General features: G+C 37.2%; 1 protein-coding gene across 1 annotated transcript in view; it reads left to right on the forward strand.

Annotated features, from left to right (window-relative positions):
• The window catches only part of TUSC3 (tumor suppressor candidate 3), a 162,617-nt gene that overhangs the window by 84,944 nt on the left and 52,231 nt on the right, over positions 1-25,442 (forward strand). Inside the window, exons 3-6 of the mRNA XM_032224370.1 lie at positions 219-336; positions 3,546-3,686; positions 5,932-6,072; positions 22,966-23,055. Of these exons, the coding sequence (XP_032080261.1) occupies positions 219-336; positions 3,546-3,686; positions 5,932-6,072; positions 22,966-23,055 (490 nt within the window). The remainder of the gene's footprint in view (positions 1-218; positions 337-3,545; positions 3,687-5,931; positions 6,073-22,965; positions 23,056-25,442) is intronic.

Raw genomic sequence — 25,442 nt, forward strand, 5'->3', positions numbered from 1 at the left:
ATTATTTCTTTCTTTTCAATCTTTGTTATATTTACAATGGGTAAACAACTAATTATTATTTCTGTTTTATTTTTCCATCTTTTGGTTTGGCTCAGATAGCTTAGCAGGGTTTTGCAGGTAATTACTGTATATCAATAACTTTTTGCAGAGAAACAGCTAATTCAAGCTGTTATACTTGCTAAGAACTTGAACATGTTATGTTTATGTTTTACTTTCAGGCAAGCTAATGAAGAATATCAAGTATTGGCTAACTCATGGCGCTACTCTTCAGCATTCTCAAACAAGCTCTTCTTCACTCTAGTTGATTATGATGAAGGTGCAGATGTTTTCCAGCAGGTGAGGGTGTCCCTTAGAGATTACTAAAACTACATTTAAATGAAATCCTTTCTTTGGAAACACTTTGTATTTCTTGTTCTATGCATAATAGTGTAGCATTGATACCTAGTTTATAACTTTTGTTTGGAAGCTAAATTGCATTAGGCCACATCTTTGTTGTAGCTGGTTGGGAGATATATCAAGCCTATAGCTAACATAAGACCCTAAAAGTAAGCAGTGGCAAGCTACTTCTATATATTTGCCAAACTGCATGAATACTGTATGTTTATCATGTCATTAGAACCCAAACGCAGCTTGAATGAGTTTATTAATACCCCTTATTTTCTAACATTTGAAAAATATTCTTCTTATTTATATATATTTTAAAACCCTAAGATGAAACATAATCCTCTTTTGATTGAGATTGTTGGGGTGCAGCCCCACTGTAAAACGTTAATTGGTATCAGAGAAAAACATCACATATGATGTTTACCTGCTTACAAAATGCTAATGAACTCGATCCTTTTGACCCAGCTCCAACATTTATCTAATCCAGGCTTTAGATTCCCCAGAGCAAGTCAGTGAATTTTTGACTAGTTTCTCCCTTGTCTGTCCAAGGTTGAGTTTAATTTGAATTGAACATTCAATGTGTCCACCAAGTCATGGAATATGGAATTCTTATTTTCCCCAAAGGCAAGATGCAAAAAAAAAAAAGAAAAAAAAAAGAATGGGCTAACTGCAGAGGGTGAATTTTAAAGTCCCCCAGAATGAATAGGCCAACAATTATTCCCTTGCCTTTTTGGAGGTGGGGGAATTTCTGGAATGGGACTATAGCTCCTAAAATTCCTGCCCTCCTAGCTGTTCTTTCCCATCCAATGAATCTTAGCCGGACTTTTTATAGGTACCCTCAAATGTTACTCTTGCTATCTTTCTTGTGTAAGAAAAAAGGCAAAAAGAAGAGATGGGAAAGTAGTCTGCCATTAAGTTATTTCCCAGCCATCTAGGCTAATGTGAATTATTAGAAGTATTTGATTATTGCTTTGTTCCAGTCCAACCCAAAGAATAAAAAAGACCTTTAGGAAATAGATTTACCTTTCTGGAGAATGTCATGTCATTATGGTGCTGTTAAAGGAAAATGTATTTATGGAAAAAAGAAAAATGCAGGAAATATGTGATCTATTTTATCCTGTATCAGAGAAAGCAGCACCCACAACATTCCCTTCACCTAGTTATGTATAATTGAGTTTGTGCAAGTAATTATTTGAAGAAATTTAAAAAGATGAAAACTTTCAATTGTCTTAGAGTCACAAAACAGTGTCTTGTTTCAGTCAGGAAATCCACACATCATTATCTGAGATATCACATTTGTCAAAAAAAAGTGTTTCATAGTACCGTATATACTCGAGTATAGGCCGACCCGAATATAAGCCGAGGCACCTAATTTTACCACAAAAAAACTGGAAAAGTTATTGACTCGAGTATAAGCCTAGGGTGGGAAATGCAGCAGCTACCGGTAAATTTCAAAAATAAAAATAGATACCAATAATGTTTTTGAATATTTATTTCAAAGAAAAACAGTAAACTAGCGGTGTATTCAATGAAATACTTCACTCACCTCATGATGCTGATGTCCCGCTGTGATGATGATGTCCCGTGCAGCCGCGGGAGCGATGTCCCGCCTCCTATGACACACGGCACAGTGATTCCTATCATTGGATCACTGTACCAGAGGAGGTGGACATCGCTATGTGGCTGCTTGCCATAACAAGGAGGAGGTGGGACATCGTTGCAGAGCGGCAGGAGGGGGAGGAAGGGGAATCGTAAGACAGCCCTGCATTACATTAGAACGTGAGGAGGGGGGATGGTGCGGTGCGCGCTGCGCGGCAAACTGACACAGAGGGAGGGGAAACTCACAGGGGCACTGGGCCATTCACGAGTGTCACCCAGCGGCATGGCCCCGCCCCCTTTTCTCCTCCATTTCGGGCAAATTTTTCACTGACTCGAGTATAAGCCGAGGCGGCTTTTTTCAGCCCAAAAAGTGGGCTGAAAAACTAGGCTTATACTCGAGTATATACAGTATCTCATATTGCTATTTTATAACACATTGAGCTGTCAACAGATATTCAGCAAAGGAACAGAATACGTTGTAATAGGAATAAATGCAATTATTTAGTATCTCACTTGATTGTAATAGATAATTTGAATTTTGCAATACTTAAATAATATATTTATCTAGCATAATTCAGTTGTGTAGCAAACATACCATCCTGCTGAATGAAAGTAGTTATTTGAGATTTGAGAAGTTTATTTATATGCCGCCCTTTTCCCTGGGGGGACTCAGGGCGGCTTACAACTCGAAAAGGGGGGGGGAAACAAACATTTAACACATAGGACAGTACGTCATTAAAAAACACAACATTCATACCATTCGGGTGGGTTACAGTCTTTGGCCCCAGGCCTGACGGGATAGCCAGATTTTGAGGGCTGTGCGGAAGGTCTGGAGGGTGGTGAGGGTACGAATCTCCATGGGGAGATCGTTCCATAGGGTCGGAGCTGCCACCGAGAAGGCTCTCCTCCGCGTGGTTGCCAGTCGACATTGACCGGCAGATGGGACTCGGAGGAGGCCTAATCTATGGGATCTAATAGGTCGAGTGGAGGTGATTGGCAGTAGGCGGTCTCTCAAGTACCCATAACCCACTTATGCATATATACACATGATTAGAGACAATTTTGTGCCAAACTTGTAATTGTTACAGGGTCATAGCTCTATCAAATTGCAATATGACTTTATTCATATTTATTTGGCCTATTCTTATGCAAGTAAATACAATACTTTACTTCAGTAATTGAAAACAATCACATTGGAAGAATGTTGCTCCGGGGCAAATGCTGAGGTTACCAGGGAGGAAAATGACCTCTTTTTCACTTACAGAGCTGCTTCTCTCACTCAAAATTCCCTATCAGGTTTTACCCAGTTATTTAGCCTTTTGGATATTCAAAATTTCTGAAATTTCAGCGTGTCAGCAATTTTCACAGGGACCTGTAAGATATTTGATATTATTATCATAGCAACATAACTGGAATGTTGTAGGAAGGTTAGTAGCTTTTGAAACACCACCTGTTAGAATTTCTGTATCATATTACGACTTATGATAATGGATTTCAAAGAGACTGATAAAGAATTGGAATGTTTATTTAGTATTTGATGGCATCTTTGTTGTCTATTTCAGCTCAATATGAACTCTGCTCCAACCTTCATGCATTTCCCCCCGAAAGGTAAGCCTAAGAGAGCAGACACATTTGACCTACAGAGAATTGGATTTGCTGCAGAACAGTTAGCTAAATGGATTGCTGACAGAATGGATGTTCACGTAAGTCATTTAACAAAAGAAAAAGACTGACCCACTTTAATCTTCTAGGTTCTGCAACAAAGTGACCTAGGAATTGGAATTCACCCTTCAATGATTTTCCCTCCCCCCCCCCACAATATTCTCCTACAAAAAAGTATTAAAATAATAACAGTACTAACAGTTCCCTTTCATCGTTCTATAGTAATGTAAAGATGAAAAAATAATGATGTATTTCAAACTTGCTTTGCATAGCTAAAATATTAATCTTGCTGTTTCCTAACAGAACATGAGGAATGATAGTATACCAATTAGGTGATTAATGTAAGCATCCACTTGAAATATTACTTATTGCAAGTAATAATTCCAGAAGTCTGACTTTTTAATGCTGTAAGAGTGTAGTTACATAAATACATTGAAAAACATTATTTAACTGCATACGGATATAGTAGCAAGAGTGCTGTCAAGGCAGCCTCTCTCAGTAACCAAGAAAGAAACCACTCAACTCCATTTTGCAGAATTAAGAGTACTTTTACTGGTCATGAGTAGATAGCAGCTAAGCAAAGCAAGATCTAAAGCAAAAATGTGCATAATCATAGATATCCATATGTGACCCGACCCCCTCCCCCTGGTAACCCCATCCCATGATCCAATCCGCACATCTCTCAGGTGTCATGTGGGAGACATCTTCAAAAAGCATCATCAGGTTGGTATGCTGGACAGTTGCCCTTGGCGGCAAATCCTCTATCTGCAGCATGTGCAGTAGATGGTGAGAACAACTCCCTTTTTACAATCACTCCTGTACTGAATACTTCCCCACTCAAATACCATGCCCCCCCTCCCTGTTTCAATGGCAGCCGAAAGCAAGCAGCAAAGCAGAGGCTGACAAGTGCTGCACAAAATTATTGAAATCACTTTTCCACTCATTTGAAGCCTGCTAGTTACATTGATTTGTCTCTTGTAATTTCCAACAAATGGCAGATTTGGGATTCCTATACTGTGAATAATATTAATAATCAAATGAAGATGGATTTGTTTCACATCTTTTGGTGGGGAGATGGGGGTGGAAGCATATTTTGAGTTCATTTATCAAATGATTCCTAATCATATTCCTGAACAAGATGGGATAAAACAAGAACTCTTCTCACCAAGAATAGATCTTGTTCTGTTTTGCATTTGTTTCTATTTTACAGAGAGATTAAACAAAATCCTTTCCAGTTTAAGTTTATTCAGCTTGTTCTCTTCCCATAGCTGCTTTGTCGCCAGTTTGATAATTACCTCCCTCATAGAACCCACAATAGATGTTTCACCCATTATATTGAGCACATTCTCTCAAATATAGTTTTGTGCTTGATTGCTGTTATGATGGACACAACCATGTGTTTCACTATCTGTTTTACTTGAGCTCAGACTTTGAACCATCTGGTTGGAATTGCTGGGACTTAAATTCAGTGACATTGAGAGGGTACATAGATTTTCCAAATTTGTGTTAGATGACACACTGGTCAGAGAACTAAACAAAAACTTTCTCTATAAAGAGATACAGTAGTTATTGTTGCGATATAAATACAGTGACGATGCCACCAATGATTACTTTATACTTGGTAGTAGTCAATATATCCCTGGTGCATTGTATATTGAATTTGTTTTCTCTAGTCAGTTACAATAGTAACACCTATGAAGACCGCATGCTATTATGTTAATATTTTACTATATACAGTACCTGAATAGGCTAGGTCTACTCCTCTATAGCTAATGCAATTTGAATGGGATAAATTTTACTATTCTATATAGTGAAAATGGGTGACATATAAATGTAATAAATATATTTAAATTATGGTAGTTCATTGCAGACTGACTCATTGTATGTAAGATCCTTCCTTCCTTCTTAGATTACAGAACTCCAGACTTTGGGAGATTTTCTGCAACTTTATAAAATTCTTTAAAGAAAAATATTAAGATTGATTTTATTTAATTAACAAAGTACAAATTATGTATTTAGATTGTTTTATTTCCTGAAGCATAACAGTTTCTATTTGGATTTAAGCATGTGTACATGTTCATAGAAACACCTTCTCTTCATATTGGCTTTATGTTTTGAAGATTTTTTTCCTCATAATAGCAAATAAAGTTGTATTTAGATGGCTTGATTGATTTTCATGCAGATGAGTTTCATCATGAGCTGCCAATTTTGTTTAAAGATTGCATTTTCTTTTAGTATCAGAAAGTAGAATTATACTAATCAAATCCCCCTCCTCTCATTTTACAGATCAGAGTGTTCAGGCCACCAAATTACTCAGGTACTATTGCCTTGGCCCTCCTGGTGTCGCTGGTTGGCGGTTTGCTCTACTTGCGACGAAACAACCTGGAATTCATCTACAACAAGACCGGTTGGGCAATGGTTGCATTGGTATGCCAACTTAAAAATAAAAAAAGTTTTGAATTTAAATAATTCATTTCTCTATATCCTGGAGTTTCAAGTCTCCTTTGGACTATTAATGAGAAAGTGCTGCATCAGTGAATAGCTTAGAGAAAGACAGCATTGATTACAAAATCATAACAGGAACAGCTGTGCCTAATCTCAAGGGCAGTAAACAGTATTGGTTGAGTAAGGGCAAGCAGTCAGGAGAGTGCCGGTATTTTAGCTAAATTTTAATTGGTTCCAACATTGGTAAGTGTTTATTAAAGTGACAGTAGTTCTAAAAGATAAAATGTCAAAAAAGAAAAAGAAAATCAGAAGTATATAGAAGGTATCACCATATGAAAATGATATTCATTTCTTTTTCAATCTCATATTACCATTTGGTAATATTTATGAAATATCTCCAGCTTTTTGTGTCAATTCAGTATACCCATGCCTACAAAAACTCCTTTTTTATGTTACAGCTTTTAAGTAGTGCACAATTGGTTACTCACTAAAATGTCCTGCCTGATACTTCTGAGTTTCTCAGTGAAATTCTGCTTAAGGATTATAATTATTCTTTTAAAGCCTGATGGACCTGATACACATACAAATTTGCCCTGCTGTAGACCTTTTCAAGAAGATCAGCTGTGGGTCAGATCCCACCTGGGTAATTATTAGGGCTGTGCAGAGCATTCAAAAGCATTGCAAAGTGTGTTTGTGCAAACAAAATATCCTCCTTTGACGTGTTAAAGCAGTAGCATCCTTTGCCAAGCTTAGCAGTTGCTTAGAGAGTTATCTCCAGCTGTCTTTATGTGCACGCAGAGATGATTCTCTTGACTGATGTCCCAGTAGAAGGGCTGTGCATACAGGTTGTTTTTGAAGAAGCTTTACCAGCTTCTCAACAGCTATATTAACACTTCAAGGAGAAACACTTTGTCCACATTGTCATCTTTAAAACATCTTACACAGTTCTGTCTTATCTCGGGCCAGAGCTGATTGGAAAGTGATGAGCAAATTTCCACATTTCTTTGATTTCAGCCACTTTAATGTTGAAGCTGTTGCTTTTGCTGATCAACAAGCAAGAATAGCATCAGCAATTGATCCCAGAGCTGCTTTTATGTGATATTCAACAAATGGCCACTTGATTTATTATTGTGCTTTTTATTATAGAATAATATTGTAACACTACAATTATTATTTACAGCAAAGACAGATTAAATGATCAATTTCTGATTATATTATATATACATAAAAATGTGAAACCAAAACTGCATATTATTTAACAGGTGTTGATTTTTTAAAAATAATTCAGTTCTTCCCCCAAATTTAAGAAGTCATAATGTAACTGTGATATATGTGTGTATACAAATCTTTTGCAATTGACAGATTAAAATTTTGTCAGGTGTGCAGATTTTCTAAATGCTTTCCAAGATTTTTTGGGATGGTGTGCCAATAATCACTGGGACCATCATGATCATGGAGAGTTTATGCCATAATCATTCCATTTCAATTTTCAGATTTGTGTACTTTGTTTTATAATTACCATAAAATTGTGTGTCCGTAAGTATAAATTATATGTTTTATAATTTTTATTTATTATATAATAATTATTAATGATTATTTCCAAAAAATACAGATTAAAACCCTTTGGTTGGTTGGTTGGTTGGTTTATTCGACTTGTATGCCGCCCTATTCCCGGAGGGACTCAGGGCGGCTGACAAACCAGAAGGGAAGGGTCACAATACAAAAAAGTAAAAAGACAAAAAACAAACAACAGTACAAAAAAAATTTAAAAAGTCACAACACGCACAACAATTCGAGTAGGGGTGGAACTCAGGAGCCCCAGGCCTGCTGGAACAGCCAGGTCTTAACGGTGTTTTGGAAAGCCTGAAGGGTGGTGAGGGTCCGAATCTCCACAGGGAGATCGTTCCAAAGGGCCGGAGCAGCCACAGAGAAGGCCCTCCTCCGGGTGGTCGACAACCGGCATTGGCCTGCAGATGGAATTCGGAGGAGGCCTAATCTGTGGGATCTGATGGGTCTATGGGAGGTAATTGGCAGAAGGCAGTTTCTCAAGTACCCAGGTCCAATACCATGTAGGGCTTTATAAGTAACGACTAGCACCTTGAAGCGTATCCGGAGACCAATAGGCAGCCAGTGCAGCTCACGGAGGATAGGTGTAACGTGAGTGTACCAAGGCACACCCACAATCGCTCACGCGGCTACATTCTGGACAAGCTGAAGTCTCCGAACACACACACACACACACACACACAAACACAAAACAACAACCATCAAGAAACCAAAAAACAACCTACGCGCAAAACAATCAAAAAATTAAAAATATGCATCAAAAATTCACAATATACATATATTATCCCCTCTAGTTGAATAATGATCAATATATTACTACAACATTAGTTCCCACCCCTAACACTCCCAAAAATTTTAAACTACTAAATCTATTTGCAACTTATTCATCTATTTTCTATAGGTTATGTTAATGACAAAGTAGTTAACAGGAAGAACAATAATAATGAAACAGAACAAATTCGAGACCAGTAAGATGGTATGTGGATATATAGGAGTGTATTGCCATGGATGCCAGTAGTTTTTACAGTGTTAATAGATTTTTTATGTTGATTTTGGCGGGTAGACTGCTGTTTTTATTGTTTTCTGTGCTGCCAAGCTATGTAAGTCTATTAAAATAAAATTAATAGCCCAATATAATAAGAAGTCTATACAGGGCATGGCTCTGATCCACTGATCAGTTATATAATCAGTATTGTTAGCAAGCTACTTCTGTCTGGTTTAGAATTAACTTGAGTGACTTCATACATCATAATTTGTTCTTGGAGAAAGCGTGGGATCAGACTCTTTTTTTTCAGATGGGAAAAGTTACCATATTACTTTAGAAAATAAATTGGATAATAATGCTTCAATAATTTGGATGTAGAATGTTCAAGCGGTAAAAAACACCTGAACAACTGCATTACTGTATTATCATGACTTAGTAATTAAAACATTATTAATATAGAAAGGCTGATATGTTCCACAAATAGGAAGAAGTTATTTGCAAAACATAGTATAGAAAGTTTCCTTTCACCATGTGCTTCATGAAGTATTTGCAATTTTGTAGGCCATAGAGTATGTGAATTTGAGATACCTCAAATATGCAATAACAGGAACAAGGAAATGGAACTGAATATTATAAAATGTGAAACAATAAGAAAATGAAAATAAAATGAGCTATATTTCCTAGCATTCTGAAAAGGAAAGCAGCCCAGAGGAAACTACAATGAAGACCAGTGTTCTCTATAAACCCAATTTCCCAAGCATTGTGTAATCATCCAGTTCTAGATGTAGAGGACTTGTATAATGATGTGAGTTTATGTTGCCTCCAGGTTGCATCTGAGTTAGATAGTTCATTAACATCTGCTAGCATTCATGCTAGTTTGTTCCTTATTAATAGATAATGCATTAAAATAGCAAAAAGGTCCAGATGCTGACATTTTTCAAATGGCTATCACACAATAGGCTCATAGTTGTTGAAGCTGTTCTACGTTCAGCTTTGTGAATAGTTGAATGTAGATGTTTTCTTCAGCTTCCAAAAACTTTAAACTCAAGCTACAAAAGCTGCTCAGACTGGAATTATTCTGTATATATACAATGTTTTAAATTTGCTAAAGTGGAGCTCAAATACACTTTTAAATTTGGCGCTGATAAAATTTAAGAAAGGTAAGTCCCTTCCCATTCGATAGCACTTGGCTTTAGGGGGAATTTGGGGATACATTTGTTTCTGCCTCCTAGACTTATTTTCTTAAATAAAGAAAATTAATATTTTCACTCTCAGTGATTCTGGGTGGCCTGCAAAGATAAAAATAATAATTAAAAGCAATAACTCCCCTCCTCCAAAATATTTATTTTTATCCTGCCTTTACTATTTTTATTAGTAACTTAAGGTAGTGAACATACTGTATCTAATATTCCTTTCTCTTAGTTTCCCCACAAAACCCCGTGAGTTGAGTTAGCCTGAGAGAGAATGGCTGGCCCAAAGTCACCCAGCCAGCTTTCATGTATAGAAAATGGATTGATTTGTAAATTTCCAGCATGAGATAAAGACCCACTTATTCAAACAAGCTTTTGATTGAATCTGCCCTGTTGCATTTCCTGCCCTTTTCTGTTCTTCTTGTCCATTTGTGTTAATGATCATGGTTTTCTTTTATTGTTTATTTTATACTCTGATTGGAGATGACTTAATAATAAAAAGGGAATAATAAATCAAATAAATAAATAAATAAATAAGGATGAATGCATTTGCCAGCATCATTTTTTCTTTCCCTGAACTCATGAATCTGAACTCATGGATATGAATAGGGCCTAAGTTCCTTTTTAGACATAAAAAAATCCTCATGAGATTTTTTTTTAATATCTCAGTATTGGCTTGATAGTTTGATAGAAGATAAATGAACATCATAATTCCTATCACTGTAGATTTTAACAGAATAACAGAATTGGAAGGGATTGTGGAGGTCTTCTAATCCAACCTGTACAAGCAGAAAACCTACACCATTTCATACAAATATTGTCCAATCTCTTCTTAAAAACCACCAGCATGCAGAATTGGAGCACTCTCAGTTCAACCATTGTAAAAATAGCACTGCTTCCAAGCTGCATTCATGTGGTTTGGGGGTGCTGACAAATGAGGCACCTTGCTCTCATTCTCAATGCAATCTTCCAGAAGGTACCCTTCATGGTAAAAGGTAAGTGAGCAGTCAGTGACTGAGGTGTGGAGAAATGTGTGGAACCCTTTGACACTTGAGGGGTGTCAAAGTAGGCTCAGTGTCTATAGGGACCTGCAGGACAGGATTGCGGGAAATAGGTGGGTAGGCACACTGTAGCATCTATTCAGTCAGTCATGAGGCTAAATGACCACAGGGCTGCTGTAGCTGCTGAAACTTTTAAACTGGATCATAAGTTACTTTGGGGCATCTTTTGTAATTTGGAATAGTTGCTAGGTGACACTTCGTACAGGGCTGTATGAAAATTCCAGATGTTAACCTGCTTCAGTAGTATTGTTTAATAGGCATTAAGAAGAGGAGGAGGTTGTTTGTTACATAGTATATTTGTTGCTTAATGGGATATGAATTCTGAGTGTAATTTAGCATTAAGCTTAATTTAGGGTCAAATTTGCATGTCTTTAGAAATCTACTGCATTCTGTTTGAGATTGTAATTGCTGCAGACATGGGTTGAATAGCATTTTACATGGCTGTTGCTTTTTATAGTGACTAGCATTTACTGTAGGTATTCTTATTTTTTGAGTTGCATATAAGTAAAAGACAAATAATGTAAATGTAATCCTTGCTTTTCAGCTAAGATTCTACTTTAATGTGATGCAATTAGCAATCCCACCTTCTAACTTATATGTTAACACTATAGAAATGATTTTTTCCTAATTGTATAAGCAATCATGTTCTGAGAAACGGTTGCAAGTAGCTGATTTTCCATTTTCCTTTATCTTATTTACCAGTGGTGAAATGTGGAAGTGAGGTTAGTACCCATGGTGGCATATAATTGTTACAATGATTGGAGAACTACAGATAGCCCTCATTTTACAGATTGTAAAGCATCCCCACCTATCGTACATTGTAAATGATTGTGCTTCCCCCAACCAAGTTCAGTGGGGTAGCCAGCTTTACCACTGGTTGCACAATTTCTTGGTTGCAGGACTATAATTTCTGAATTTTTTGCTAGTTCCTGGCAAAAATACCCTTTCAAATGAATGGGTTTGCTTAACGATTGCATCATTTGCTTAACTTTTGAAAAAAGCCTTAAATTTGGGCCTTGGCTTACAACTGCAGTGACTTACAGCCATAATTCTGGGCTGTATTACTGTCAGACATAAGCAACCAGATCACACTTGTAGGTTTCAATGTAACTATTGTATTCTGCCTGTAATATAAGAATCTCCCCAGACTGCTTGCCTTTTCTTGGGAACAACAAAAAAAGGTCACATGGAACTTAGAAGGAGGTTCATCCCTAGATCTCTCTCTCTTTTTTTTCTAAATAACATAATATTTTTTTATTTCCATTTCATTCTATACAATCAGATGTTTACTGTGCATAACCGGAGCATATAACATTGAGTAATAAACACAGCCCTCACTTATATAGAAAATGCCCCCTACAATACAAACCGAATATACCACCTTGACCCACCATACACCCTCTTTCAACCCCCTCCAACTTTCATTCTTCCTTCTCACATACCCCTCTACACCTACTTCCCCTCCCCCTCTATCTAACCCTAACCCTATCACTCCCTCTCTTAATCCATTCCCTCCCTTCCTTCTCCTCCTCCTCTCTCTCATCCTCTCCACCCTCCTTCTTCTTTCACTCAACTCCTCCCTTCGGTATACTTCTATTACCTTCCAATATATTCGGTTTGTTCTGTTTTAACACTAACATTAAAAAGCCACAGTATACAAGTGCAATCATGTACTTTAGAATTTAACACATATTATGTTTCCCCCTTCCCCCCTCCCCCTAGATCCCCACCTCCCTTCCCTCCCCCCGACTTCCCAGAGCCCATACGTGGTATAACTTTTTGACAATCACAGTCTAAAATATCTCTACATTGAACTCAGCTTCTTACTGTTACCCAAATTTTAAACAGTTTAAGTTATTACTGATACTAAACATAAGCTATCTGAAGTTTCTTAATCCCATATTTACTTTGTGTATAATCAATCCATTTTTTCCAGTCTCGTTTATATCTCTCGTTTGAATGTTCTTTGAGATATGCTGAAATTTTTGCCATTTCGGCTAAGTTTATAACTTTCAAAGTCCATTCTTGAATTGTAGGCAAGTCTTTCTTCTTCCAATATTGCGCCACCAAGAGTCTTGCTGCCGTTATTAAGTACAGAACCAAATTAGTCTCTGCTGCCGTAAAGTCAATACATATACCTAGTAAAAACAGCTGGGGGGTGAATTTTATCCTTCTTTTGAAGATGTTTTGCAGGATCCTTTGTGTTGCAGAAAGTATTATGTTTAGCACATAATAAACTGGTGGCTACCTGGTCAGAAATCAGCATATCAAACTGGGATTTTAATATAGAAATTACCTCCTTAATCTTTATATCACCTGGGTTCAATGTTAATTCCGACTCTTTCCCTTTTTTTTTTTTTTAACAGAACTTTTTTATTTTTCTTTAAAAAAAACACAAATATGTCATTTGTCAATCATTAAAACATTGAAGTACAATTTTTTTTTTGTTGTGTGTACCCCTCCCTCCCTCCACCCCCCCACCCCCCCTCCTCCTTCCCCCCCCCCCGACTTCCCAGAACCCGTACCCGGTATGGATTTTTAACTAACACAGTCTAAAATCTATTGAGAAAAAGGAAATAAAGAAATTAATGACATTCTAGATTGACCTTAGCTTCTTCTTACTGAACTAACTTTTAACAGTTTAAATCATTTCTGATCTTAAGCATAGGCTAACTGGAATTTCTTAGTCCCGTATTTATTTGTATATAGTCAATCCATTTTTTCCAGTCTCGTTTATATCTCTCATTTGAATGATCTTTGAGATATGCCGATATTTTAGCCATTTCAGCTAAGTTTGTTACTTTCAATGTCCATTCTTGGATTGTAGGCAAGTCTTCCTTCTTCCAATATTGCGCCACCAACAGTCTTGCTGCAGTTATCAGGTGCAAAGTCAAATTGGTCTCTACCACTGTAAAGTCAGTACATATACCTAGTAAAAATAACTGAGGACTAAACTTTATCCTTCTTTTAAAAACATTTTGCATGACCCACCATATTTTTATCCAAAATGCCTTAACCTTTTGGCAAGTCCACCATATATGATAATATGTAGCATCGAGAGAACCACACCTCCAACATTTAGGCTGTACATTCGGATACATAGAAGCCAACTTTTTAGGATCTAAATGCCATCTATAGAACATCTTGTAAAAATTTTCTCTCAGATTTTGAGCTTGTGTAAATTTCACATTTCTTACCCAGATTCTTTCCCATGTATCCAACATTATTGGTTCCTCAATATTTTGAGCCCATTTTATCATACAATCTTTAACTAATTCTGTTTCTGAATCCATCTGTATTAATACATTATATATCCTCTTTATATGCATTAAGCTTTGATCTCTTATTTGTTTAAACAGATTATCCTCAACTTGAATAAAACCAATTTTTTGATCTATTTTCCACCTAGCCTGTAATTGCCCATACTGGAACCATGTTTGAACTACCTTCTCCTCTTTTAATACCTCTAAAGATTTTAATTGTAATACCCCCCTTTCCGAGGTAAGAAGCTGTCTGTAAGTAATTCTGTCCTGTTTTTGTGCTGTATTCATATTTTCAATTGCGTGTCTAGGAATTGCCCACATGGGTATCTTGTCATTTAATTTATATTGGTATTTCTTCCAGACCCGCAATAAAGCATTTCTTAAAATATGACTTTTAAAGTTCTTATCCAATTTTTTGTTGAATAACAGGTAAGCATGCCAACCAAATAGCAGATCGTGTCCCTCAATGTTCAATATTCTATCATTGGTTAAGTGAATCCAATCACTAATTACAGATAATGCCACTGCATCATAATATAGTTTTAAATTAGGTAGTTTCAATCCTCCTCTCTCACGTGCATCTTGCATTATTTTCATCTTTACCCTCGGCTTCTTTCCTGCCCACACAAATTTGTTAATACCCTTCTGCCATTCTAAAAGGTTCGCATCTTTTTTTAGTATAGGTAACATTTGGAAGAGAAATAAAAATTTTGGTAGAATGTTCATTTTCACTGCCGCTATCCTACCCAGCAAAGATAGGTGCAATTTCTCCCATTTTTTCATCTCTGTCTGTATGCTATGCCAAAGTGGTTCATAATTATGCTTATATAATTTCCCATTTGAAGTTAAAATGTTAACTCCAAGATATTTGACTTTTTTAACTACCTCACATCCTAGCATCACTCCTAATTCTTCCTTTTGTTTAATATTCATATTTATAGCTAATATTTTGGTTTTTCCTAAGTTTATTTTAAAGCCCGACACTTGACCATATTGATTAATCATATTCATTAAAACCATACTGGATTCCTGCGGTTGTTCCAATATTATAACCAAATCATCCGCAAAAGCGCGGACTCTATATTCTTGCTGCCTAATCTTGATCCCTTTTAGACCATCCAAGCCCCGTATTTTATTCAACAATACTTCCAAAGTTATAATAAACAATAATGGGGACAAAGGACAGCCCTGTCTTGTACCTTTTCCAATTTGAAAAGAGTCTGTTAGACTTCCATTGACTATGATTTGTGCTGTTTGCTGTTGGTATATTGCTTTAATTGACTGTAAAAAATTATCTCCTATCTGCATTTTTTGCAATATCATCAACAGAAATTGCCAGTTAACTCGATCAAAGGCCTTCTCAGCATCCAAAAATATAAACGCAGCAGGGATCTGGTTGTTCTTTCCCAAATATTCTAATGCATTAATAATTAATCTAACATTACTTTTCATCTGTCTCCCTTGTATAAAACCTGTTTGGTCGGTATGTATCAATTGTTGAGTGACCAACATTAACCTATTTGCTAATATTTTAGTAAAAATTTTATAATCTACATTCAGTAATGAAATAGGTCTATAATTTTTGGGTTGAGTAGTATCCTGATCTTCTTTGGGTATCAAAGATATAAACGCTGTCTTCCAAGATGGAGGGACTTTACCTTCCGTTTGAATCATATTAAATAATTCTCTTAAGAGGTTCTACCATTTCTAACTGTAAGTTTTTATAGTAAACCGCTGTCAAGCCATCTGTACCTGGTGCTTTCCCTGACTTTAATTGCTTAATTACCTGCAGGATTTCCCCCGAGGTTATTGGTTGATTCAATTTTTGCCTGTGTTCTTCTCTAACTGAAGGTATTTTCTCTTTGTCTAAATATTTATCTATGTCTAAACCATTAATTTTATCCCCTTTATACAGTTCTGTAAAAAATTCCCAGAAAGCCTTTTGAATCTCTTCCTGTTGAAACACCTCCTTCCCTCTGTAAATCAGTTTAGATATATTTCGAGTTTTCCTTTTTTTCCTAATCTGATAAGCTAACCATCTGCCAGGTTTGTTTGCATTACAAAAAGTATTGTGTTTTGCATATAATAGATTAGTAGCCACCTGGTCAGAGATCAACATGTCAAATTGAGATTTTAATATGTTAATAGCTTCCTTAACCTTTGTATCATCTGGGTTCATTGTTAACTCCAGCTCTTTTCTCTTAATTTCCTCTTCCAGTTCTGTTCGTTTTAACCCTTGCTTATTTCTATGTGTTTTATTTATATTCATCAAAACTCCTCTCATATACGCTTTGCTTGCGTCCCATACAAATTCCATAGATGTACCCTTATTCATATTCAAAACAAAATATTCAGATAGTAATTTTTTACAATCATTAATATACTTTTCATATCTAAATAAGTTTTCATTCAATCTCCAAGACCTTCTTGCCTGCACTACCCTTCCCAACTCCATCCAAACTGGGTTGTGGTCCGAAAGGACCCTAGCTGCAATCTTTGTTTTCTTGACCCTAGAAAGCAAATCATTAGTGGTTAGGATAAAATCAATCCTTGAAAGGGATTGATGCCTGTCCGAGAAGAAAGTGAAGTCATATTCCTCTGCATTTCTTTCTCGCCAAATGTCTCTCAATTCAAAATCATCCATAATGTCAAAGAAAGATTTGGGTAACTTTGCTCGCATCTTGGTATTTAGGTGGGAAATCTTCTTATCTCTCTTAGTATCTATCACTCCATTCCAGTCACCCAATAGTATACAGGAACTATAGTCCCACTGTACTAATTTAGCATGAAGATTTCTATAGAATCTATCTTGCTGTTGATTGGGAGCATAAATTCCCAAAAGTAATGTCTTTTTCCCTTCTAAGATTAAGTCTAAAGCAATATATCTTCCGAAGGGATCTGCTTCTATTAATTCAGCTTTCATATCTTTTCTTAAGTATACAACTATACCATTCTTCTTTTCCATAGCAGAAGCTGCAAAATGTTGACCAAGTTTTGAGTTGATCAAATATTTTTGATCAGTTGACTTGATATGAGTTTCTTGCAAACAAATTACATCGTTCTTAAACTGTTTGAGATAATGAAATATTTTCTTCCTCTTCTGTGGAGAGTTCAGTCCGTTGACATTCCATGTTAAAATCTTAGTTGTCATCTTTGGTTGGTTGAAGCATTTTTAGAGCTTCCTGCACAGCCTGCTTAACCTTAGGTCTAGCTCCTCCCATTGCTTCCAGATTTGTTGTTGTAGATCCTTGATCGATGGCCGATGATTGTTGATGCTGTTGCTTTTTAGCTTGTTTCTCCATACGTCTAGTAGTCATGCGGCTATGTCTTGGTTCCATAGCACCTTGCACTTCTAGAGAAGAGAGATGCTCCATCTTGTCTGGTGGTTGTGTAGTTTGCTGTCTATCCTGTCCTTCTTGTGGTCTTTCTCTAGGTCCAGATGGTGCAGGGTGTCCGGCCTTCAATATATTATAATAAAAATCTTGGGCTTTCCATAGAGAGTTGAGGCGGTATCTTTGCTTATCAAATGTAAATATGATGCCAAATGGTGCATCCCATCTATACTGTATCTGACGATTTCTGAGTTCTTCGACCAAAAAAGTGTAGTCCCTCCTGGCTCTTAACATTTGAGGTGGTATCTCTTTCAAAACAGCCAGGTCTTGACCGCCAATTTGAAGCTTAGTATTATAAGATGCTTGCAGTACCATATTTCTAAACTCTCTTGTAGTAAAATATATAACGATGTCTCGAGGAAGCTGCTTCTGCTTTGCCAGCCAGGAGTTAACGCGGTAAGCTTTGTCAATTCGCCAGTCTTGATTGGTCCCTGGTCTTCCCATCAGGCGGTCAAAGGCTTCCGATAGGATCTGTTTCAGGTTCTCCTGTTTCTCCTCACGCAGCCCCCTTACTCTTAATGCGAACTCCATTTGTCGGTACTGTATCATAATAATTTCTTTTTCAGCTTTTTCCACTTTTTGTTCCACCACCTCTGTTTTCAATGTCAAGTTAGCATTGGCATCATTAAGAACCTCTAGAGTATCTTCCACTCCAGAAATATGTTCTGTTAATACAGTTACAAGACTCAGCACGTCATCTCTAATTTTATCAATCTTAGCATCAAATTTCTCATACAGCTCCTGTTTAAGTCCATTTATTTCACTTTTAATTTCTTCTTTCATTTCTTTCATTTCCTCTTTTCTCTCCTGCTTTACCACCTCTCTATTATCTCTAAACTTATCTTCCATTTTAATTGTCTGTGCATTGAGAGCCTCGCTTAGATTACTCAGGAAAAATTCTTTCGTTAACACATCCCCAGCAGGGGGTGTAGGAAGCGGAGGCTGCAGCTTTGTGCCAGGCACTGAGGATGTGCCCCTGGAAGTAGAGGGTGACGACTTCAAGTTAATATTTGGTTTTGAAGCCATTTCAAAATTTATCTGCCTGCAGTTAATAAAACTCTATTGCCTGAGTTTGCAGCTTTAAGTAAAGAGGCTTTTATTTTGAAGTTTAAGGCTTGGCAAAACTTTCAGTGAGTAAACATTGTAACAAGACCATTCAACAGATTCATCACCATTTAACTTCCAAATAAGCAAGGTTAATGAAGGAGTAAAATTCTTCTATTGTGAAACCAAAACAAATGATAAGCAATCTCTTTTGTTTTGAATTTTTGTGAGAGTTAGCAAAAAGTGTTCGTTATTACCGGTGAGGCCAGCCTGCTCGGCGCCATTTTAGAAGCCTCTGAGTAAATAATTTTTTGGAGGAGAAAAAGAAAAGAAGCTAAAATGTTGATAAGCAATTATTGTCCACAGTAAACGGATCCAGCTCGTGATAAGAATAAATCAAACAAAGCTTAGAGCAGAGTGGGAGAGACCTACTTTGTCCTGCACAAGGCAGTTTGAAGTTCCCAGCACGGACAGCCGTTCTGCCTTGGGCTAGCCCCCCTTTCCTGCAAGCACAAAAGCTGCAAAAATCGAAGAGCATTTGCCAGCAAAACAGTTTCTTCTTTCCTTCTTGCCTGAAGGATAAGAAAACCTGATAAGACGTCAGATGGAAGATCCTCTAAACAGGTACGTAGCCAGGAATTCGGAGGCAGCTGATTTTTTGCTGCCCCCACCAGTAGGCTCCTCCCAGGAAGCCCCCCAACTCTTTCCCTTTAATTTCCTCTTCCAATTCTTTTCGTTTTTGCCCTTGTTTGTGTCTATGTATTTTGTTTATGTTCATTAGTACTCCTCTCATATACGCTTTGCTTGCATCCCATACATATTCCATAGATGTACCCTTATTCATATTTAGAACAAAATATTCAGATAACAATTTTTTACAATCATTAATATACTTTTCATATCTAAATAAATTTTCATTCAACCTCCAAGACCTTCTTGCCTGGACTACCCTTCCCAATTCCATCCAAACTGGATTATGATCCGAAAGAACTCTCGCCATAATCTTTGTCTTCTTCACCCTAGAAAGTAAATCATTAGTAATTAGTATAAAATCAATCCTTGAAAGAGATTTATGTCTGTCGGAAAAGAAGGTAAAATCATATTCTTCTGCATGCCTTTCACGCCAAACATCTCGCAATTCGAAGTCGTCCATCATGTCAAAAAAGGATTTGGGTAACTTAGCTCGAAGTTTGGTGTTCGGGCGAGATGTCTTCTTATCTCTTTTGGTATCAATCACGCCATTCCAGTCACCCAATAGTATACAAGAGTTGAAGTCCCACTGTACTAATTTAGCATGGAGATTTCTATAAAATCCATCTTGTTGTTGATTAGGAGCATAAATTCCAAAAAGTAATGTCTTTTTCCCTTCTAAGATTAAATCTAATGCAATATATCTTCCAAAGGGATCTGCTTCAATTAGCTCGGCTTTAATGTCTTTTCTTAAGTATACTACTATGCCGTTTCTCTTTTCCGTGGCTGAGGTCGCAAAATGTTGACCAAGTTTGGGGTTAAACAAATATTTTTGATCAGTTGATTTGATATGAGTTTCTTGCAAACAAATTATATCATTCTTAAACTGTTTGAGATAATGAAATATTTTCTTTCTTTTCTGTGGAGAGTTCAGTCCGTTAACATTCCATGTCAAAATCTTAGTTGTCATTTTGGGTTGCCTGAAGCTTTTTTAGAGCCTCCCGCAAGGCCTGTCTCACCTTTGGTCTGGCTCCTCCCACAGCTTCTGAGCTTGTTGCTGTAGGTCCTTGATCAATGGCCAACAATTGTTGAGGTTGTTGCATTGTAGCTTGTTTATCCGTTTGTCTGGTGGTCATATGGTTAGGTCTTTTTTCCTTGACCCCTTGCCCTTCCGGGAGGGGGAGATGGTGCATTTTATCTGATGGTTGTGTGGTTTGCTGTTTATCTTGTTCGTCTCGTGGTTTTTCTCCATATCCAGAAGGTTCAGGGTGTCCCATCTTCAGAATCTTATGATAGAAATCTTGAGCTTTCCATACAGAGCTGAGACGATATCTTTGCTTGTCCATTGTAACTATGATACCGAATGGGGCATCCCATCTGTACTGTATCTGACGCTTTCTGAGCTTTTCCACCAGAAAAGCATAATCTCTTCTGGCTCTTAGCATTTGAGGTGGTATTTCTTTCAAAACAATCAGATCCTGTCCGCCAATTTGAAGCTTGGTATTATAGGACTCTTGTAATATCATATTTCTAGATTCTCTTGTAACAAACTATATTACCACATCTCGGGGGAGTTGCCTTTGTTTTGCCGCCCAAGAATTAACGCGAAAAATTTTGTCAATCTGCCAATCAGAATTGGATCCCGGTCTTCCCACCAGACAGTCAAAAGCCTCAGAAAACATTTGCTTTAAGTTCTCCTGTTTCTCTTCACGCAGCCCCCTGACTCTTAATGCAAGCTCCATCTGCTTATACTGTATCATAATAATATGTTTTTCAGCATTTTCAATTTTTTGTTCCACCACTTCAGTTTTAGATGTCAAGTTAGTTTTAGCTTCATTGAGAATCTCTAAGTTGTCTTCCATTCCAGAAATATATTCTGTCATTACATTTACAATTCCCATCATATCATCATTCATTTTGGTGACCTTAGTATCAAATTTATCATATAAGACTTCCATCTCATTCCTTATTTCATCTTTGAACTCTCTAAGCATTTCTGAGTTCTGTTCTCTGGATTCTCTAAACATTTCTAAGTTCTGTTCTCTGGCTTCTCTGAACATTTCCAAAAAAAATTCTTTCGTTAGTACATCTCCACTAGGGGGCATAGAGGGTGGGGGCTGCAACTTTGTGCCAGGTATGGGAGATGTGGATCTAGGAGGTAATTTCGCAGAAGTCGATTTTGATGCCATTATATCTTAGCTTTAAGTATTTATTCTAATTTTGCTAGTCCACTATGCCGTTTGGAGAAAAAGGAGAAATTCCTCCCCTTTTTTTTACAGAGAGTTTTACGGAGGATTTCAAAAGACTGGCATTAAACCAAAACAGTTCAGCAAGACAGGAAAAAAAAACAAAGAGAAACCCCGTTTGGAATGTCTCTATATCAACAAAGAGTCTTTGAAGCTTCAAGGGGGTAGAGCTAGTTAATTTGTAAGAAGTTGTTCCTTTGATTCTGTGCCAGGAAGTTGGAGATATATCATTATAACAAATGCGGAAGCTATAAAATCGCCATTTTGAAAACAATTAAACAAAGGAGTTTTTTATAACATTGAGGCTGGTATTTTTGATAGAGAAAACAAAAAAAAAGTTCTCAGGTTTGGTCTCTGCTCGTATTAATTTTCAATAGCCTAGTTTCAAAAGATTGTCCTGAGGGGGGGGGGGTTACTTGCCTTGTACTGTGAAAAACAGCTGAGAAGATCTGGCCGGAGTTAAATGACTCAGCCTTGGCTAATCCTCCTCCTCCGTTCACAGCCAAAAAAAAAAAAAACTGCAAACTTCAAAGAAGATTCTTGCCAACTGGGTCTCTCTCTGCTTTTTTCTTGCCTGAAAAAAGAGATATCTATTAGATATTAAATAGATAACGAACCAGAACTCTGGGGGCAGCTCTGTTAAGCAAGAGCTTAACGGCAACCTCCCCAGAAGCCCCATCCCTAGATCTCTTGCAGCTGTATAACAACTCAAGGCTAATTCTCCACTTGATCCCTCTTCCTTGCCTAGGTGTCAGTTTCACAACAATTCCCAATACTCAAAGTGTTGTACCTTATGATTCTTGACGAATGTATCTTGTCTTTTTATGTACACTGAGAGCATATGCACCAAAGACAAATTCCTTGAGTGTCCTTGGCCAATAAAGAATTCTATTCTATTCTATTACTGTCCTAAGTCGAGAACTATCTGTATTTTCCTCCCATTTCTATGCAATGGGTCATATGAAAGGTGTATATCCTAATGCTGGCTGGCATTGTCCTCTATTATATCTTGGGCTTCTGGAAGAATGTAATATATACCTGCCATATGGTATGAGTCTGAAAAGAGGATTAGTCTTTACTTAAAAATGAACTAGTTTTCAACCCCAAATAATTGATCTTATCACTGTAATTTTTCATATTGGATAAAAATTAAACCCATTAATGAGGCCAGTCCAGAATAAACCTGTATTCTCATGATAGGATTAAATCATATTTTGCTTATCTATTAAGTCTTCTTTTATTGATAGTGAAGCTAAATCACCAGGCGGATTGTAAAAACCATTTCCACAAATTAGGATTTTCTTTCTAAAGCTGGATTACATCAGTATGTAACGTATTCTTCCCGTCTTTTCTTACCGCCTCTGTAAATAACGTATGTATGTATGTATGTATGTATGTATGTATGTAAATTAATATTTTATTTCTGCTTATTTCTCAGTGCGTTGTTTTTGCAATGACTTCTGGCCAAATGTGGAATCACATCCGAGGACCCCCATATGCTCATAAAAATCCTCAAAATGGGCAAGTGGTAAGTCTTGTATCAGTGCACAAAAATAATAGTGTCATTCTCAAAACTTCTAGATGAATTGATAGAGCGTGAAAGTAAATATGAAAATTTGTGGTGGCTGTTTGCCTTTGGGGAAATTCCCCCCCCCAAAAAAACTATTTAATTCATCATAGGTATCTGATTGCATATATGTTGTTGTAGAGACTGGCAATGAATTTAAGGAAACTGTTAGTCTGTTACAAACAGTTGATATGTAATTGTTCTTCAGTTAAAAGTGTACCAATTAAGTCTTTGTAGAAGAGGATGGGTGAACTGCACTCTCAGATTTCTTCATTCTGTCTATGTTTTTCATGAAGCTTTAAATGTTGTTTTATAGTTCCCTGTTTGTCTTGAGATGGCAATTTTATCCAATAAAGCACAGAATACAGATCTGTTAGTTGTATTCTGATTAGCTAGCTTACTTCACATTAAATGTATAAACAATACAGCTTAGTTGTAATAAATAAAAGTTGCATATTGTTTTTATAGTTGTAAAAGATGCCTTTCTTAGTCTTTCTAAGTCTATGTTAGTCCTTTTATAATGTATGTTTGAGCATTTTTATGGAAACTGAACTCATATCAAAATACACATGATATTTGGCAGCATGGCAAACTGATAGTACTTTTTAAAAATACATAGATAAGTCTCCTAATATGTTGAATGTATCATACAGATCAAAGCTGTTACTTAGCTTTTCATCAGACAAAATCATTAAAATGAACTAATAATTAGTATGTAGGCCTTGTTTATCACCTTGGCAATAATCTGCAGTGAACGATTTGTCACAAAGTATATGCTGAATCAAAGAAGGGCCAGTCCCAATCAAATTAAGGAAAGCAATGGGTGGATTTCTAGATTCAAATGTAGGAGGAATGTACTATATTAGAATCAGAGGTTGGTTCTTACCGGTTTGGTCCAGTTCAGCCAAAGTGGTAATGGTATACTGGCATGGATCACAGAACCGGGAGAGACCCAGGCTGGCCCCGCCCCCAAACCAGTTCCCCAGTCGCCTCCATTTCCCACACCATCTTTTTTATGTGTTCTGTGCATGCACGGTACAATTACTATTGAATGGGCATGCGTATCCAGCACAGGTGCGCAAAGCACGCACATGAGCAAACTACAGTAATGCTGGCTAGAACCCCTCATTGGAATATATACAGCTGTGTAAAAAAGTCCTGCATGCTTTCAGTTTTAAGCTGTATTTACATGTTTAATCAACTTTTCATAGAAACCATGCAAAATTAGTACTTTGATGAAAATTTCTATAGTCGGATTGAGATGCATAATTTTTATTAATATAACCAAAGTCTTTTTAAGATTTTGAGTGAGTTTATGTGCTAAAACAAACACAACTTGAATTTTCGAGAATGTTAGGATCAAAAGTAGCCAATCAGTAGCAAGCTTTGGTGACCAATCAAAATTCAAAGAGGCTAAATCTATGAGGCAATCAATGTTGTCATACTCTCTGACTATAAAGAGGCATGAAAAGCATTGAGACATTTAATTTAACTCTGGCTGTGGGCAAGGATGAAGGCCTTTGCTTTTACCAGTACTGAGCAGCGGCATCGCATCATTGTGCTTCATGAAGAGGGTTACCCCTGTACAGAAATAGCCAAGAGAGTGAAATGCCATCTCCACAGTGAGCAGAGTGGTTGAAAATACCAAATAACTGGTTCAGTTGATGACAGGCTCCATTCTGCAAGACCAAGAAAGTCGACAAAACTGCAAGATTGGGCTCTGCAACGCATTTTGATGGCTGACAGGAAGCTCACTTCACCTCAGATTACAAGAATTTGGGGTGAAATATGTGATGTAAAAGTGTGCACAAGCACAGTGTGTCACAGACTGCTTGCCAGAGGGCTCAAAGATTGCAGGACTCAAAGTAAACCTTTACGCACAGACGCTCACCGCTCTCGTCGACGTTCGTTGGCCAAGAAGTATGCCAAGTGGACCAACAAACAGTGGGCCAAGGTCATCTTCAGCGATGAGAGCAATTTCTACTTGACTGGGAATCAGTGCAATAAGTATGTCAGAAGATTTCCATCTGAAGCATTAGGCTGTACAGCCTGAATCTTTCTATGAAGCATCCATTGCATGTGATGATCTGGGGCCGTATTGCTGCTTCCGGTATTTTTTTGATACAAATCGTGCAGGGAATCATGAAGTCCAATCAGTATGTTGAAGTCCCAGAAAAGACCTTGCTTCCTTCAGCTTAGCAACTTGTAGGGAAGGACTTTTACTTCCAGGATGACAACGCTCCTTGTCATCGAGCCAAGTCCGTTCAGCAGTAGATGAAAAAGTATGGAGTTTGACTCCTGGATTAGCCAGCTCAGAGCCCGGATTTGAACCCAATTGAGAACTTGTG

The sequence above is a fragment of the Thamnophis elegans genome, chromosome 9 (genome assembly GCF_009769535.1).
Source record: "Thamnophis elegans isolate rThaEle1 chromosome 9, rThaEle1.pri, whole genome shotgun sequence".
Classification (NCBI taxonomy): domain Eukaryota; kingdom Metazoa; phylum Chordata; class Lepidosauria; order Squamata; family Colubridae; genus Thamnophis; species Thamnophis elegans.